Source organism: Glycine soja, chromosome 19 (assembly GCF_004193775.1).
Source record: "Glycine soja cultivar W05 chromosome 19, ASM419377v2, whole genome shotgun sequence".
Lineage (NCBI taxonomy): Eukaryota > Viridiplantae > Streptophyta > Magnoliopsida > Fabales > Fabaceae > Glycine > Glycine soja.
The window spans coordinates 43,397,801-43,415,964 of NC_041020.1; the positions used below are offsets into that span (position 1 = coordinate 43,397,801).

At 34.2% G+C, this 18,164-nt stretch overlaps 3 protein-coding genes, 1 non-coding gene and 1 pseudogene across 4 annotated transcripts; 4 read left to right on the forward strand and 1 right to left on the reverse strand.

Annotated features, from left to right (window-relative positions):
- The first annotated feature begins 1,318 nt into the window (after window positions 1-1,318).
- LOC114400746 (protein SLOW GREEN 1, chloroplastic-like) lies at window positions 1,319-5,091 on the forward strand. The gene is made up of 2 exons (XM_028363366.1): window positions 1,319-2,541; window positions 4,763-5,091. The coding sequence occupies exon 1, from the start codon at window positions 1,456-1,458 to the stop codon at window positions 2,509-2,511; it is 1,056 nt and encodes a 351-aa protein (XP_028219167.1). The 5' UTR covers window positions 1,319-1,455; the 3' UTR covers window positions 2,512-2,541; window positions 4,763-5,091.
- On the forward strand, window positions 4,600-11,328 carry LOC114398858. The gene is made up of 4 exons (XM_028360973.1): window positions 4,600-4,668; window positions 4,763-4,822; window positions 9,551-9,734; window positions 10,399-11,328. The coding sequence occupies exons 1-4, from the start codon at window positions 4,600-4,602 to the stop codon at window positions 11,013-11,015; spliced, it is 930 nt and encodes a 309-aa protein (XP_028216774.1). The 3' UTR covers window positions 11,016-11,328.
- Window positions 11,329-12,428: 1,100 nt separating this feature from the next.
- LOC114401072 lies at window positions 12,429-12,511 on the forward strand. The gene has a single exon (XR_003664187.1). It is a non-coding gene; the product is annotated as a small nucleolar RNA R16 (small nucleolar RNA).
- A 586-nt stretch (window positions 12,512-13,097) lies between these two features.
- LOC114398053 lies at window positions 13,098-13,899 on the forward strand (annotated as a pseudogene).
- A 2-nt stretch (window positions 13,900-13,901) lies between these two features.
- LOC114398052 (protein SODIUM POTASSIUM ROOT DEFECTIVE 2-like) lies at window positions 13,902-16,219 on the reverse strand. The gene is made up of 3 exons (XM_028360174.1): window positions 15,445-16,219; window positions 14,877-14,952; window positions 13,902-14,327 (listed from the first exon to the last, which is right to left on the reverse strand). The coding sequence occupies exons 1-3, from the start codon at window positions 16,072-16,074 to the stop codon at window positions 14,161-14,163; spliced, it is 873 nt and encodes a 290-aa protein (XP_028215975.1). The 5' UTR covers window positions 16,075-16,219; the 3' UTR covers window positions 13,902-14,160.
- Between the last annotated feature and the right edge of the window lie 1,945 nt (window positions 16,220-18,164).

Consider the following 18,164-nt stretch of genomic DNA (forward strand, 5'->3'; position numbering starts at 1 on the left):
CAAAGAAATGGGTGAGGTGTGGAAGTGAAATCTTAAATGGAGGAGGGGTTGATTTGAATGGGAGAAGGAATTGGTGGAAGATTTGAAAGCATTAGTAGAGAACTTACATATCCAAAATAGTGTAAGTGATTCTTGGAGATGGGAGTTGGAGCCAAATGGAAAGTTGTAAGCTCTGCATATAAGGCATTTCGTGAGCGTCATTATATTTCACAAGAGCAAAATGAATTTTCCTTTATTTGGGATTTAAAAATTTCATCTAAGGTTATTCATTTTGTGAGGAGGATACTCATTGATAGGCTTCCAACAAAACATAATCAGATTATGAAGAGAAATGTCATAAGGGATGATGATCAAAACTTGTTGTGCCCATTTTGTCAACTTCATGAAGAAACTTGTTCTCACATTCTATTTACCTGCCCAATGGTGGATAGAATATGGAAACATTGTATAGTTGGATGAGCTTGTCAGCGGTTTGCCCATATGAGGCCGTCTCAAAAAATTTTAAAAAATTATTCGATAAATTATAAATTAATATTACTTTATTAATATTACTAACAAAATATTTTAATATTTTATTAAACAAAATACGTAATATATTTTAACATTTTTATTTAAATTTAAGTTTTTTTAATTTACAAAATAAATAATAATTCTTAACATTAACATTAGTAAAAGAATATTGAAAATATTAAATATAAAAATATATTAAATAAAATCATATAAAAATATCAAATAAAACTTAAAAAAATAAACATACATTAATTCAGTAAAAAAAAATTCTTACAACTTTAAAATCATAATAAAAACAATTGAAAACATAAAATATTTGATGACTTCAATGTAAAAAAATAAAATATAAAATCATAATGGATATTATAACTTTTAATAGATCTACTCTAGGAGAATTTGTAACATGTCAAGAGAAATTGACACAAGAAGTCGTAAATACACTTCTTGATAATAAAATCTGCGAACAATTAATGAGGGATGGCCATAATAAGGTTTACAAATCATTTTTTTGATATAATTGAGGACAAAGAGGGAAGATTTAGCTATACTCTACTTAGAAAACACGTTGATTATTTGGGTTGTTCTGTCATTATCGTAAATCCATCATTTTCATTATATAGATGTGGATAAGTCGTAAAATTGATATTAATTTAAAATTTGCTCCAAAATGATAATTTTTTTTAAAAAATGATCCCCTTAATACTTTAAGTGAAGGTGTTCCTCGCAGTATATATATTCATCTAATCTAGCATTTTTTTTTTTTTGTTTTAAAAAAATGAATTTAAGTTTTAGCCTACTTAAGAAAGTTTTGTTGGTACCCCTGTAAATGCTGTAATACGCTTTCCGTCCGTAATCAATTAAAGTGAGGGTTTTAGCTTTGAGCCTAAAGCCTCTGCTTCTCCTCCTTCTCCTTTTCCTTCTTCTCCTTTTCCTTGTATAGTACCGATGTTGACACTCACTTCTCCTTCCATGGCCTTATCCATGGATTCTCTTCCCAAATTGCGCCACCCTTCCCCATTTCCCACTCCCTTATCCTCTTCCATCTCCTTCCGATCTTTGCCGCCACCTCACTTTCCCTCTTCCTCCTCCTCCTCGTTTAGGTTACACTCCATCAGACCCTCCTCCCAAAACCACCCCTCGTTTCGCACCCCCTCCCTCCCCCCTCTCCTCCAAACCCTAACCTCCTTCCTCTCCCCCGTCGTCGAAACCACCTGCATCGTCATCGCCGCCGCTGCCTTATTCTTCATGCGCTTCCACCACACACCCCCCGCCATCGCCGCCCCGCTCACTCCCCCCGCCGCCGAGTCCGACACCGCCTTCACCGAGGAGGAAGCCGAGAGTCTTCTCGAAGAGCGTCTCAGCACCAACCCGCGCGACACCGACGCGCTCCACGCGCTCATGGAGGTCAAAATCAGAGCGCGTAAAATGGACGAAGCGTTTGGGGTTTTAGACCGTTTGATTGAGCTTGAACCGGAGGAGCTGGAGTGGCCGCTCCTGAAGGCGAACATGCACATCTACAACGACGACCACGCCAGCGCGCGCGAACTGTTCGAGGAAATCCTCAAGAAAGACCCGCTCCGCGTGGAAGCGTTCCACGGCCTCGTCATGGCGACTTCGCAGTCCAACGAGCCCTTGAAAGGGTTATTGAAGAGGGTGGAAGAAGCAATTGAGGTGTGCAAGAAGCAAAAAAGGGATTCCGATGTTAGAGACTTCAGGCTCTTGATTGCGCAGGTTAAAGTCATGGAAGGGGATTTCTCTGAGGCGCTTAAGGCTTATCAGGAATTAGTCAAAGAAGAGCCTAGGGATTTTAGGCCTTACTTGTGTCAGGGTATTATATATACCCTCCTTAGGAAGAAAGATGAAGCTGATAAACAATTCGACAAGTTTCGCAGGCTTGTTCCAAAGGACCACCCTTACAAGGATTATTTCGAGGACAACATGTTCGCCACCAAGTTCTTCTCGCAGAAATTGGAGAGGGAGGGAGCTGGTGCCAGGGGCTGAGAAAGGTTATCGCTCGTGATTGTGACAGAGGTTCTAATGAGTTTTTTTTTTTTTTTTTTTGTCTTGTCCCTTTTCCTTATACTGATATATTTGGTTCTGCTTATAATGCTTTCAGAGGGTAATTCAGGTGTTGCCATAGCCCATAGGTGATTATTAGTTTCATAGTTTTTAGTTTTTCCTCGTAATGATGATTCGAAATTACTGTTGGTTAGGTTTCTGGTGGATATAAGTAGTAGGGTTAATGAAGAGAAGCTATTTTTGTGCTGAAATATCAAATTTGTGAATCGATTTTATTTTTTATGGCATAATGTTTTATTTTGATTGTAGCCTTGGTTATGCTTATAGCTTACTTTGCTGTTTTTTATTTATCGGCAAATGTTAATTTTTTATTTTTTTTGTTAGCTTACTTTGCTGTGGAACTTTGCCCTATGTTTTGAGTGGTGGAAGAGGCTAGATAGTGGATATGTTACTTTAGCCATGACAGTAATATAGGATGATTATAATAATATGAAATGGAACACTTTCCTGAGTAACGGTGTAGGTTTTGAAAATGGTTAATTGTGGTTCATAATACTTAATTCCAGTCCTAATATTTTGGAGTATGGCCATTTTGCTTTTTCTTCCGATTATACTCAGATAATGTTTTATTTTGCAAAGAAAGTATCAGTAAACTTTTAGGGCATTGTTTTCTATATGTTATGAGTTTTAGATGTTACACTCGTCAGAAAATGACCTAAATATAGCCAACATTGCTTGTTTAGTTGGTGCCACTGAAATGCGAGTGTAGCCAACTGAGTTTTGTTTAGCTAGTAGGGATGGATTCATGTCTGTGCACATAAACCCTTTTTTTTCTTTTCAGAATAATAATTGAAATGCGACATGGAACCTTCTTGATATTTGCAAACCTATCCTATCTTGATGCTTCCTTTTCTGATTGTTGGTGATCTCACTGGTGTGTTTCGTCAGCTTAGATTAATTATCTCCCACTGAAGTTACTAGTACTCTTGCTTGATCAGTAAAAGGGTGGCAATTGTGGTTTATTTTGCTAGAGATCTCTAAAGGAGATGATGACAAGAGTTCACATTTACTTTTAGATGATTGGTTTTTTTGGGGGGGAAGGGGGTTGGGGCAGAGAAATAGTACTGAGAGAAAGATATTCAGGAATTTTCAGAATTTCATGATTAGCACTTAAGTGAATTCGGGTTGAATTGACTGTGCAAACCTTCCATCTCCTGGAAAAAAGGAGGAATAAAAAAGAGAGAAAAACAATTAAAGTGAATAATAATGTGGTTAACTTATAGTGTGATGTGATTTTCCATATTTAATTAGAAGCTAATATTTATAGTAATAAATTGATGTCAACTTATGTGGAACTTATGGCTTTAAACCTGCTTTAACCTTATGTTATTTGCATGTTGGCGTGCTTGTGCATGTGTCTGTAGATCTAGACAACTTCTGCATATATTTTCTTAATTGGCAGATTTCTCTTTGTATCTATACCTGGGATCTTTTGCCCCTGGTTTTGTTATGCCTGTTCTTGATCAATGTATGAGGATTTAGTTACCCAATTACCAGGTCTGTTCTAAATTGAGGTAGGCCTATCGCCTAACAATGGGTTTTATACCATATTGTACACGGGAAAATATATCGACACTGCACATACCTGGATTATTAGAAAAGAAGTTTTAGTGGGACCAAGTGGCTTGAATGAGAGTATTTACATGGTGAGTATAAGTTGTGCAAATATCACCACCTTTTGTGCAATCATGGTATTGTTCTGACATCCTTGTTTTTTTATGGGTATTAATTTGCTACTCGTGGTGAGTTAATATTTAATAGACTTTCGAACTTATAGTCAAAATGAATAGTTGACAGCTTTACCTAAGTATGAGATAGCCATTAGATTACCAATACAAGCTTTAGAATCATGTTAGCTCACATGTGGCTCCTCCTCTCTGCATCTGTTCAATTAGATGAGTTGTTTCCAAATGCTTGCTTTGTCTTAAGTATATGTCAGTGACTTATTTTGTTTTCATAGTTTATAATTTGGTTTAGCGCCCTTTACAAACCTTGCTCATGAGAGTTGCGATGAGTGATGTGTTCAAGAGTGAAACAAGGGGTGAGAATCATGGAATCTTGCGTTACCCAATGTTACCTGTAACTTGTAAGAGGGTTAAACGTGCATAATTTGATGTTTTGGCACCGTGGGATCTCAGGTTAACTAATGTCACATGTTCGTGTTACTTGACAGGTTAAAACACTGTTACTTCTTGTCGTGTCGTGTTGCATTTCGGATTGGGCTTTCTGGAATGTAATGGGACATAGCAGAAAGTAATAATGGGAGTGCAAGAAGCAACATCCTAAATAAAATGGTTATAGTTTGATGGGTCTGTCACAAACGGTCTGAATATTATATCTAAACTTGTGGTTATGTTGAGAAAATTTAAGCCTGAATGTGTTTCGGCCCATCTTGGCCTGATTTGGTTGAGCTAGGGGTTGGGCCAATTTATTGGTCCTGTATTTTTAATTATTTGTTAATCATTAATAATTAATTTAAATATATTTTTGGTTCTTGAAAAATATTTTAATTTTGCGATTACTTTCTATTATTTTTCTTCGTGATTGCTCCCGACAATTTAAAGGATTGTCTCTGCTCCCTACTGTCAAGTTTTGGCAAATGGTTGTTGACGTGTTAAGGCACACAGTCACTTCGTGATATGATTTGATTTTTAGACAAACAATATATGAACCAAATATAAAATAAATAAAGATGTGGTTCGATTTAAATATAACATCAAATTTAAATTAAATCAATTTTTTTTAGTTTGAGTCAATTTAATTTTACAGTTTTTTAATTTTATTTTTTAAATTTATTATCATAACTTAAATTTATCAATTAAACTTACTTAATTATTATATATGTTCTGTAGTCTTAAAAATAAATTTTATTTTTATTAAATTTTAACCTATTTTATATAGAAATTATTATTTTTACTTCTATTTAATATTAATATAAAATAATATTATCAACTCTTTTTATAACATAATAATAATTTGTACATCACTTAAAGTTTAACATTCTTTTGACAATAATAGTACATCATTTCTAACATGAAATAAACTATACATCTTAATGATAAAGCAAATGAAAAGTAAAATTATTTAATACTTATTATTAAAGATCACAATAAATATTAATACAATTATAACATGATCCAAAAATCCAACTAAACCACAAAAATATACAATTTTTTAGATATTTTATTTGTGCAGTTTCTGGTTTAAGCGATTTTTGTTTTTTTTTTTTTTTGGGATTGATTTGGCGGTTTACAAACAATTGGTTTTGGTTTTGAACATCCTTACACACATGTGTGCTGATACCGTATGCATGAGGATGTAACAATTTCCTCTATCATCCACACTCCTTTTTATGTAGAATAATAATGTTTTCTAAATCAGTTATGAATATAACTGATTTAAAAATTTGAAAAATCTGAAATTTTTTTCACAAGTGAACATATGATGTGTCCTTTAAACAGACATATGAGTAATCATGTGATAGAACCTGAAGACAAGGAATGGAGGCTAAAAATTAAAACCATAGGGATCGTCTAGGAAGGAAAATTTTTTCTAAAAACAATTACAAAATTTAAGTATTTTTCATAATAAAAAATATTTAAACCTTGATATATATATATAAACTGTCCAACACCTTGACCACGTGTTGGTGCGGGGCATTGGTAACCTAATTTTTTTAACACTTCTTTTTTTAATTTTTTTCTTACTGTTTTCTTAAAAACTGTGCAACTGCACAGGCCCACACCTAGTTTATATATATATATATATATATATATATATATTTGTAAAAGGTTTTATTCCTATTTTTATGTAAATTTATATTAATTAATATTTGTGTTGCATAAATCATATTATTTGATGTATGTTCGTATTTAAACTATGCAAAAGAAACATAAGCTGACCAATTATAGGGAAGTTTTAAAGTATTGAAGTTTGAAGACTTATTTGCAGCATATGATAGGTTGACGGGTTCCCCACCTCACGGATCAGGCCTGCATTGGCAGCAGATGCAGATTGCCACTGAATGGATTGAGGGTTAAACACTACACACGCCAATTGCAAAAACAGTGATAGAAATTACCCTCACTCGGATTCCGGAACGTACAAAATGTTTGTTTCAGTTTTTTTATTAAATAAAAAGTCATTTATTTTGAAAAAGAAAGTACTTTTAAAAACATTTATTTTTAAAAAATTTCATTGCTAAAAAAAAAAAAAGAAGAAAAAGTCCTCATCTGGTGGAGAGCTTGGATTTAAAAGCCCCCGATCGTACAGCGAGTTCTAGTTTTTCTTAATATAACCAAATTTCTATTTATTTTTATTTTTATTTATCCAGATCACAGGTATTCATCATTACAAGTAAACTCATTTAAGCTGAAAAATCTGAACATAAAGTGGGTTGAAGATATACGCAAAATTCAAATTTGAAATTTTGGTTAAAAGAAATTAGGTATATATTACGTAAACTAACTGCCTATTGGAATAGATTTCTGGTTATTTTGAGCAGTTGTTGAGTAGCTTTTGAAAAAAAAAGAAGAAGTTATAATTATAATTAAATTTCAAAAAAAATTATTTTATAATTATAATCAAATAAATAGCTTCTGCTTTTTATTTGATTTTCAAAAATTAAACTGCTTATATGCATACTTAATATTACTTTTTTTCGCCCTTTAAGTTTAAGTAAACAGGCTTGTAATTTGATTCTTTTTCCAATATCTTCTTTGAACTACTTCAGTTAACAAAGCCAACGCCAGTACCAACAGGTGCAACTTAACTAGTTAAATAATATAATATATGTGAATTATGGCAAATCCTTTAATATCAGAGTTAATAATGATAGTAATAAAAATTATATTTAACATATTTTCACAGATGACTAAATCGGGAATCAAAAGAAAATGAATTTTCAGGGACTAAAAGATATTATCTTGATTATACAATTGTAATGACTAAAAATATATTTAACACTTGTGAAGTTTTTGAAGGTCAGTCATTATGCTAATTACTATTTAAAAAAAATGCATAAAAAACTGTAGCTCCCCCACATACAGACTTACACTAACGGTTTTTTGTGTTCATTATAATATGAAACTACTACCACAGAACGACAGTTGCATTTTGCTGAGTTAAAGTGCAAAATTACAGTTGAAAGTAGAAATCAATTGAAATAATGTAACTCCTACTAAAAATTGTTCATGGTGTCATTCTTATTCTTAAAAGTCAAGAGACTTCTTGCATATGCAACAATTTGAATTTGAAGCCCTTAATTAAACCTCCTAGTCTTTCAAGAAGGTTTATATGAACAGTTGGAAATGCAGGGTAGACAATGGCAAATTCACAGTGACAGCAGAGTAATGGTCCAAAAGGATAAACAAAGAGAGAGAACAGATAAAGTTGCCCATGCAAATAGACTAAAAAACAAAGTACACTTCCCATAGAGATAGAATATGGAATTGCGGCTGGATGTACTTTCTTTCTACAAAGTGAGTTTCGGCACATGGAATTAAATCGCATGGATTGACTTTGACTATATTAATGTGCAGCTCACAACATTGCATTTCAAAATTAGGCAGCACTATATACTTCTATGGCCCTTGATTTTTATGTTTTATTGATCGCTGATTAAGATAGTTAACAGCACTATACTATGGTGTCCCTCCTAATTGAGCCAGCTTGATCTAATGTGTATCGTATTCTCAGGTTTCTCATAAGTAAAGTCTATAATATTGGTGATTCGGTGTCATGATGACTCATAAGTTCATTACCCCGTTCAAAAGTCATAATTGTTTGGACCTACATAACAAACAATGATCTTTTGTTATAATATGTCTTTTCCTTTGGATCCATAGGGACGACACTGAAACCAAAGAAACCATAAAATATCTATTCGTTTATTGTAAATTTTCTTAAAATTGATTTTGATAAAATTAACTTTAAATAATTAAATATGATAAAATTGTATGTTTAAATTATTTTCAGTTACATATTTTATATTAAAGCATGCATCACAGTGTAAGAAATATATTCAGCCCTAAATCAATAATTTTTTTTAAATATAATTTTAAATGATTGAATATGATTAAACTATATATTTAATTTAATCTTAATTATATATTTTACAATAAATATGTGTCACATTGTGCTCACAGTCACAGGTCCATCACTTCGTAAGTGGTCCTTCATCCTTGTAATATTTGTCTAATGATTACATTTTTAACAAATATTTAAGTTGCATTGTCCTCATATTGTTTGTCTAATAAAACTTATACCCCATTTAGCAAGTCCATAGATTGCATTGGTTAAAAGGCTATTATTTTTCAATATTAGCTGAAGCTTTTATTTAGAAAAATAAAACTACAATAATTGAATTATTGACTATTTAACTATTTCAAAAACTTAATTTAATGTGAAAATATACATGAACTATTGTGAGTTACAATATAAGGTGAACGTAAACATAATGCGTGGTTACTCCCACTTTTAAGACGCGTTTTAGGATGTTTTCACATCAAAATATAAAAAGCACAAAAATTAGAGTTTATTGTTTCAGCTTGCATGGATCAAGTGTCATTAGACGCTAATTTAGCGTAATTTTTACCGACTCCCCAATCACTCTTAAAAAGTAATCTAAATGAAGAGGAAAGAAAGTAATAAGAGAATAAAGGTGTAGGGGTATATGCACTTATTGCTGAACTCGTAGTTTGCCTTTTTGACTTGCCTGTGTACAATTCAAATATTCATCGATCATTACGTCTATATGCTCCCTATCTCCTTGAAGTTTCTTCTTCTTCCAACATTACACACACATATAGACATTAATGTAAAACTGTTAGGGTCAATAACACTCATAAGCCATAGATTCTTGCACATATTTAAAACTTTATCATTGAGGGGGGGGGGGTGTAGCTAAGTAAATAGTGGCATTTGAATCAAGCAATTTATATAACATGTTGAAATATTTCAGGAGTTATCAGTTGGGTCTTCCAGTAGAAATTCTGAACCCTTGCAACCTCCTGTATCTGGACTTGAATCTGCATGCTGTAAAGATGCAGATCAACCCAGTCCAGTCTCAGTGCTAGAATCTTCTTTTACAGATGATCTGTCATCTTGTTCTGATTGTTTTGAAAGTCTCAATGTTGACATACAAGGTAACTGCCTCAGACATTTATTTGGATTACTCTATAACGCAGTGTTTACTCTCCTTCTTCCATCCTTTGTATAGTTCTCGATTTATTCCTTTTTAGTTCCTTGATCTAAGTTGCCAGGTGTTTGCACACATTTTCAATAGTAATAACAGAAATAGTTAACTATGACAGATCAACAGCAGGTTCACTTTATCTGTACTGTATTCAAGAAGAGATTTGGATTAGCACATATTGAGTCAAAATACCGTAACTGATTGAGCAATTAACTGAAAAGATGTTTATTTGTGTTTTTCCTTTCTGATTTGCATTGCACTTGACAATTGTATTTTTTCATGCATTTAGGTTTCATACAATGGAGAAACTGGAGACCAAATGCAGTTGCATGCATATCCTAAGAAAGACTCTGATCTGACATCATTATTGCCTTATTTCATGTTATATACATGATGTGAATTAAAATGTCTCATGGGTTAAAAATGATAAATGACCAACATGAATGAATTTGTCCCACACACTTGCAACCATGCTTTGAAGCTTTAGTCAATTACCTTGTTGAGCTTAACAGAAGAAATGATTCATGATTGGTTGGCATCCTCCTAAACATATTTGTCTCTGAAGCTTTTACCTCTATTGATTCTTTGGTTTCATGTATGTTTATTGTATTCAGGGCTTCGAATGCAACTCCAGTTGCTGAAGCTAGAATCTGAAGAATTTGTGGATGAACCTGTGCTAATTCAAAGTGATGAAGACGGTGGGGAGGCATCTACTGGAATTTCAGAAGACAATGAATTGCATAAGACTGGAGATAGTTGGGAGTCCTCCTACATGATTGATGTCTTGTATGAATCTGGTATCGATAGAGCTCAGCCTGATGCATTTTTGGAAGTTTGGGATTCTCAGGAATGCCCTGTTAGTCTTTCAGTGTTTGATGAACTTGAAAAGAGGTACTCTGATTGGACTAATTGTCCAAGGTCTGAAAGGAGATTGCTTTTTGATCGTATAAATTCGGGAATTATCAGTCTAAACGAGCAATTCATGGGGGTACAGCCATGGGTAAGCCCTACTACAGCCACAAATCTTTGTTCTAAATTGATTAAAAATGGACTCCAAGACGGTCTATACAGTATGCTGGGGAGCCAAGGAAAAGTAAAGGATACCGCACTGGGGAAGGTGCTGGTTAGCGAAATGCAGTGGTTGAACTTAAGAGATGACATTAATGGAATAGGTAGGGAAGTTGAGAGCTTGCTGCTAGATGATCTAGTGACAGAGATAGCCGTTACATAGGCTGATAGGCATTTTGCACCTGAACATATTTGTTCTAGGATGTTGCCTAACACGTAGTAAAATGGCAATTTCACAAGACAAATAAAAGGATCAATAAGTTTTGCTTCAGACAAAAATGAGCACGCAAATCATTCGAGAGAAGATAGAGGAAAGCTTTGCTATGGTGAGTTTCAATGTTGCATTTAATACAGTTAAATACTGTCTACATTCAAACGTTCGGGGTAAATAGGAGCGTATTCTTGAGGTGGTTTTACCTCTCTGAACACTGCCATATAGAAACTTAAAATGAAAAGAATAATGATTTGTGCATAAATTTTTTGTTTATTTCCGGTAAAATTAACATTTGTATGTTACTAAGAGAAGGATCTTAATTATCAAGTCAAACAAAATTGATACGTAACAATGAATGCCACTGTCTCGATGGTCTTCGGCTATCGTATCTTTATGGTAACCGAAAGGTGATTTTGAAAGCCGGTAGTCGATTGAGAACCACCCACCCTTTGGCTCGTCAACATTACAACTCTCTACTGTCTAGTATTCATTCTGTTTGGCTTCGTAGCTTGTTATTTTGGACACTTAAGAAAAGCTAACTTGGCATTGGATCTCCGGGTAAAACATTTTGTACTCCTATTGCTTCCTTCACTTCTCATCATATTATGAAAAGTCCATTCCTAAATGCAAACCTCTCATTGCATTATGGAAAATTCATTTTGAATTCTGGAATGAGCTTTACATAATGCAATGGAAAGTGCATGAAACAACAGTTGGATGACAGGAAGGAACAGCCTGGATCTCCCTAATGGTCTTGTTGTCTTGGATCACCCTCATAATCAAGTCTATAGTGTGCCATTAATCTAACCAGTTTATCATTTCCTTGTATTGTAGCCTATTATTAAAAAAAAAAGAAAAACACACTTCTTTTTCATTTCTGTTAGCTGGTGAGTGGTGACTATTGAATTTTAAAAAAAAAATTGGAAATTTATAAATGTAATTAATGTTATTATTATTAAATCTCTATTTAGTCATTGGTGTACCAATTATTAAATTAAAAGTGGTAAAGCTCTTTTTGGGGCCAAAACCCAGTCCAGTTCAAACTAAGAGCACTAGATTGGGCCTGATTGGACTAAATTCAATTAGGGCTTCAAGCCCATCTAATTACCAGACGTTACGTCGTACCTTGTAGGCTTCGGAGATTCTAGAAGCAAAAATATTAATAACTTCTCTGACCATTTTAGAGGTATAAATACGAAGCACTGCGTCTTCTTCCTCAACACACTACAGCAGATTAGGGTTTTGAGCTGTCTATCATGAGTTCCACGATTTGTGCCGTTGATTGCATTTTTTATTGTTAATTTTTATCAAAACCGTGTGTTTCTTTTTGTCATATCCATCTTTAATTACTTCTTTCTGCGTTTTCGTAAATGACGAAAAAAATCTTTTCCTACACACCGAAATTACTGTGTGGATTTCAACTCCGCCTATTATCTGATGCCGTATGTTTTATTCTTTTGTCAGATTGGATTATTTTTTTTGTTGTTTCCATAAGTTTTGCATTTAATTTGGGTTTTTTTTTGTCTGGTTTAGATGAAACTGTTCTGCCCCTTTGTTTATATGTTGAGGTGGATGTAATCTGATATGATGAGTTGCACATACGTCTGCAAATACGAGATGTCTCGATGAGTTTTGTATGCTCTCTCTGATCAGAATGCGCATATCTTGTTTACACTAATTTTATTTAACCCTCTTTTTTTTTTTTTTAATTGAACAGCTTTGAGCAAATTTTCATCTTTATTTTTTATATCGTACCTTTGGGATATAAGTTTTATCCGTGTACTGATTCTTTTTCAATAATATTACAAAAACTAAAAACTTTGAAGATAAATGCCGGTCATATTGGCATCACATCGGTTTATGAAAATGACAAGATTCTTGATAATCTGCATATAGGCAGGCCCATATTACATATGGGAAAGAGATATTGAAATCGTTTGATTGCTTTATGTATGAATAAGATTTCTCAGGACCCAAAGACATCCAAATGGAGGTAAAAAGTTAACCACTGCCAACAAAGTGACCGTATAATGGCAAAACAATGGGAATATAGATGTAAGAAATCGGGTTTGGCTCGAAACCTTCGACATGGCGGAGGAGGCAGCGCGTGCCTATGACGCCGCAACACGAGGTGTTCGCGGCACCATCGCCGCTAGACCTCAACCTCGCCCCCGCCATTATTGCATCTGCTCGATTCCCCTTCCAACACCAATTCTCCGTTTTTACCGCCATGGTGCCTGTGGCATAACAGGTTTCGTACTTCGACGCTATCCTGCACATCGACATGGCCGGTCCACGTGGTTTTGCGTTTGGCTACAATCATCATCCCGTTGCGATGAGTGAGTTTCGCGCGACGACGAGCGACTCGAACTCTTCCTCTGTTATCGATATGAACCATGATGAAGGCGAGGTTAAGGGGAAAGGTTCTAGAATCTTCGATCTCGACCTTAACTATCCTCTTCCGCATGAGATCGCTTGATCCAGAATCTTAGAGACGTGCGTAGGAGAGGGTCGTAAGGGAGAAGGGAAGAACGGGTTGGACGGTGCGATGGTGGCGTGAGTTGTCGGCGGTGGTGGTTTTTGCTGGAGAAAAGGGAGAAGGTGGCAGCAAAATGAAATGTAAAATATAAGCACCAAATATGATGAACCTTAGAAATCAAGGGACAGTTTATATGGTGTCGACAAAAATGTAAGCACCAAATATCGAAAAAAAAAATAAGCACCAGATAATTGACCATAGGTAGTATAGCAATTTATACTTAACAATAATATATAATCGTACTTTTTGTGAAGAATTTTATCAATGTTACAACTAACTATTGTTAATACAAAAGATACATCTCTATGTAGCTAAATATTATTCCTGTTCATAATTTTTAAAGGATCAGGTCTTATGTTGGTTTACATATCGTAAATTTTCTCCAGAGAAATTAGACCAATCCTTGTACAAAAATAAGGTTCCTTCGAAACAAACTCTAATATCTCTTCAAAGCCAAACCTACACTCTAATATTTACACTAATTAGATACTGACCAATTCACGAGTTGTGACATTAAAAAAAATTACAATACCAATAGGCTACTTTCCTCTCCCGTTAGATCAAATTTGTTCTCTTTGTTTCGGATCCAACTATTGAAGCATGTTCTGGCCAAAATTGTGCATTCTTCACCTTTGATATGCTTGCCAATACGCTCAAAGGAGTCACATCACCAACTACTGTAACCTTCTTTGCCGCAAAGTCTATGTTGAAGGACGTAACTCCTGTCCATGTAATTAACAGTACACGAAATGGCTTGAATGTTAAATGTAAACAGGAAAAATAAAATAAAAAGTCCATATAAATGTCTTCTCACCATGTTCTTTCATAATTAATCTGAACTTCAATAACGGGTGAATTTATGCTAAATATGTTAGAAATAGATGGAGAGATCAAATATAATATGCATAATTAAATACAGGATTTTTTTGTCAAATCATCAGAGTATACAGACTAATTAGCAAAGGGTGTCTACTTTCAATTTATCATCATCTTTAGTTTGTCCAATGTTCTCTGAAAGAGGAATGAGCGATTTTTTCATGACATCTAGTCTCTGAAACATGGTCCCTTATTTATAAACATAAGTTGTGATATTTGTAATTTCACCCGTCATCAGTCATCAATTGTCGCTTTATGCTGTAACTTCAATTCTAAAACTTATCTTAATAATTGCATGTTTGGCCTGGTGTTGAAATTTTTTTCAAACAAAATTATTCTTCAACTCCATTCTATTTATGGTTCGAAATAGAAGATTTTAGGAGAGAGTGACATACCTCGCATTCTAGACAGATGTTTCCTCACCTTCCCTTCACAACCTTTGCAGTGCAGAGAAACCCTCAATTCTACAACCTGCGAGAAAATTCATTCAAATCCCACCCCATTTGAGTCCATAATATGCAAAGATTACTAAAGTTGTGCCTTTAATTGTCCATTTAAGTTCCGTGCATATGCTAGTATTACTTAATTACGCCACAAACACATGTTAGTCATACTCATACCACAAATGAAAAATCTTGCTTAATATACATCAGATATAGTCTATTAGGAGTCGTTGAGAGGCCTTAACACGAAACAAATGCACATAATTCAGATTGAAAAATCCTAAATAAGTGCTATAGTGCCTTATATGTCCGTGACATGAGAGCCACAAGGAAAAATGGATGAAACTTGTGTTGTTTTCTAATTAGAATTGGAGTTTCACTTCAATAATCCACATAATAAAGATTTGTATTAAAGGTGTATGCATATTATCGAGGAGAAACTCCAATTGTGATAAAAGGCACCTAAGGAACAGTATACAATAAGTTTTATCTCTTCACTAGGAAAAAAAATAAAACCAACCTGGTCTGAGGAATCAGATTTTGGAAGAGTGGAGCTAGAGGGTTTAGATGAATGTTTGGTTTGATCAAGATGAATAACCTGTGCTTTCTCCTTATTAACATCAGTTAAAGCCAAAACAGGATCATAAACCGAAGATACGCGGTCCAAGGAAGGCGTGTCAATGAGCAAATATCTTGAAGAACCAGGAGGAGTGATCAAATCAGAAGGTGGCCTAGCCCAACTCCTCCTCAGAATGCTGTCAATTGGTTTTGAGGAGTAATTGTTGGTGATGTGTTCGGTCAACTTTCCCGCAGCACTTTTCTTCTTCTGATCATGACCCTTTGCAGCACTCTTCTTCTTCTGACCACTTGGCTTGGAAGTGGAGTTTTTCTTTGTCTTTTGGAGATGATCATGCAAAGGTTTGGGCTCAATGGGGGACTGAGAAGAAGAGCTAGGGGAAATGAGGTCTCTTGAGGGGGTTCTTCTAGGATCTGTGATGATGGGGTTGTGGCGGTCAATGGCTCTGCCACCAAATTGAGCAGTGTTGGAAATGGAAGATGAAGAAGAGGAATAGGAGGAAGAGGGTTGATCCATGCTAAGACATATAGCTGTTGAGGCCTGTGATGCACAGAAGATGTCTATGCCTTTCATCTCTTGTTGATGGATGAGAAGAGTTAGTGGTTTAGAGAATCTGCAGTGTAACAGAAAGGAAGGTTGGTACTGACTGCTTTTTAAGCTTCAAATTGGGAGTGAGGTGGTTGAGATATAGAGAGAAGAGGTAGGATGGAAAATGGAAATTTCAAAATTCAATTAGCTTCTTGTTTAATATGTGGAAACAAAAGTAATTAAAGTGGGAAGGAATTTTTAAACTTTCCCAACACTAGCATGACTTTGGACATCTGTTCTAACAGTATACCAGTTAAGCCAATTGCACGCCCACTAGAATTACCGTGGGACCTAAACCAAAAAATAACATAGATAAAACAAGAACATGTATCAAGGGTGTTGGGCGTAAATACATAATCATCAATGGTTTCAGGATGGCAATAGCAACCTTGCACCTGCACGTGTGATGTGATAGAGCAACAATAACCATAGTCACACCAAAAAATATTTATCCACGAATATTAATTATTAGTTTTGTTAATGGAGATTTGAACACATAATTTTTTTTCTCTTTTCTTCTTCATTCACCGTCAAATCAGTATTATAATCCATTTACTTCCATCACGTGAGATCGAGATCGGTTACATGAATCCTACAAATCATTAAATTTGCTTAAAAACTATAACAAATAATATTGATGTGAAAACTGTGATATGAGCAATATATATATACATACTTACTCTACTCATGAAGTGAATAGGAAAATAGCTTAAAAGCCAATGTTTATCTTCAATGTTTAAATTTAGAGTTAATCTCTTTTTTTATTTCTCAATTAAAATTATATCATAGAAGTCATAGATTTAGAGATAATATTTTTTTATTCCTGGTATGTATGTTCAAAACTAAATTAAACAAGTGAAGACTAAAAATTGAGTCCTGATATAAATTTATCCTTGTATAAAAGTCTTTAGCATCATCTCTAATGATTCTCAAACTATTAATCATCTCATCATTCATGTCTTATACAATTCAGATAGACTCATGCAACTATATTTCTTTTTCAAAGCTTTCCATAATACTTATCTCAATACTCCATCAAATATTAAAAAAAATCATCAATAAAAAATTTGACGAGTTTGTGACAAAAGGAAGAATGTCGTGAATGGTTGTATCCTTAATGAGGTTTGGTCATTCTCGTAAAAGGGCAAGGGTGCAGAGAGGAAATCATCAACTGGTGGAAAGGCAGAGCAAAACAGAGATTTTATGAGATGCAACCAACATTTCTATTGCTTTAAAGAATGAAAATGACACAAAATAAGTACACTGAAATTGCCATAACTCCCTGTTTGTTTCATTGTGTGAAAAAAAAAATAGCACTATCAAACTCACTGGAAAACACCTATTCATTTTACTTCTGGTTAAAACTTATCTAAGAGCAATAAATATGTCAACTTGTTGGCTAATATTCAGATTATCATATAACTGTGGACTGTAGTTCCACCGTATAGCTTTGGATCCCATTTTTTCTCTATTTTGTAATAGTGTCATCTTTTATATATAAAAGTTAACTTTAATGTAGGTGCATTGTGGATGTAAAAAAAATTATACAATCTATCAATCAATGATATAACTTTTAAACAATAATTATTTATAAATTTGAATAAATTTATCATATACATAATAAATTATAATTAAACAAGAGTAAAGAAGTTCTTTATCAATACACATACTATTTGCCCAATATTTATATTCCACGACGTAGTACTTTTTTTATCTTTTTGCACGGGTGTCTAAATGTTTGTGATTTGCTCCCATAATTATATATGACAATTATTCTTATAGTAATCATTTTGTGCCGAGTGCAACATTTGCATACGGGTGCAGACATGTTTTGGAATGACGTGAAGTTCCAGCGACATGAATTTCCATTTTGTGCGCTGGCTTGAGTTGAATGGATAAAAAAATTGGAGGCACAAATAACTAAAGCACAGTGAATTTGGGTAATTCTCTGTTGCCCTGTTGGCTTGTTGGGCATGGTCTACAGGTTCAGTATTTACCTACCAACAAGACCTTGACAGAAATACTTTTTAGAACATTGAAAACTTAGTCAGATGAAACAGCAACCATTGAACTTG

Bases quoted from the DNA above. Each gene is read 5' to 3' on its own strand.
- LOC114398052 (XM_028360174.1), bottom strand. From the start codon at position 16,074: ATGAAAGGCATAGACATCTTCTGTGCATCACAGGCCTCAACAGCTATA. The intron at 14,953-15,444 runs GTTGGTTTTATT...ATTTTCTCGCAG, and splicing joins AATCTGATTCCTCAGACCAG to GTTGTAGAATTGAGGGTTTC. The intron at 14,328-14,876 runs GTATGTCACTCT...TTACATGGACAG, and splicing joins ACATCTGTCTAGAATGCGAG to GAGTTACGTCCTTCAACATA.
- LOC114398858 (XM_028360973.1), top strand. From the start codon at position 4,600: ATGAGTGATGTGTTCAAGAGTGAAACAAGGGGTGAGAATCATGGAATC. The intron at 4,669-4,762 runs GTAACTTGTAAG...GTTACTTGACAG, and splicing joins TGCGTTACCCAATGTTACCT to GTTAAAACACTGTTACTTCT. The intron at 4,823-9,550 runs GTAATGGGACAT...GAAATATTTCAG, and splicing joins CGGATTGGGCTTTCTGGAAT to GAGTTATCAGTTGGGTCTTC.
- LOC114400746 (XM_028363366.1), top strand. From the start codon at position 1,456: ATGTTGACACTCACTTCTCCTTCCATGGCCTTATCCATGGATTCTCTT.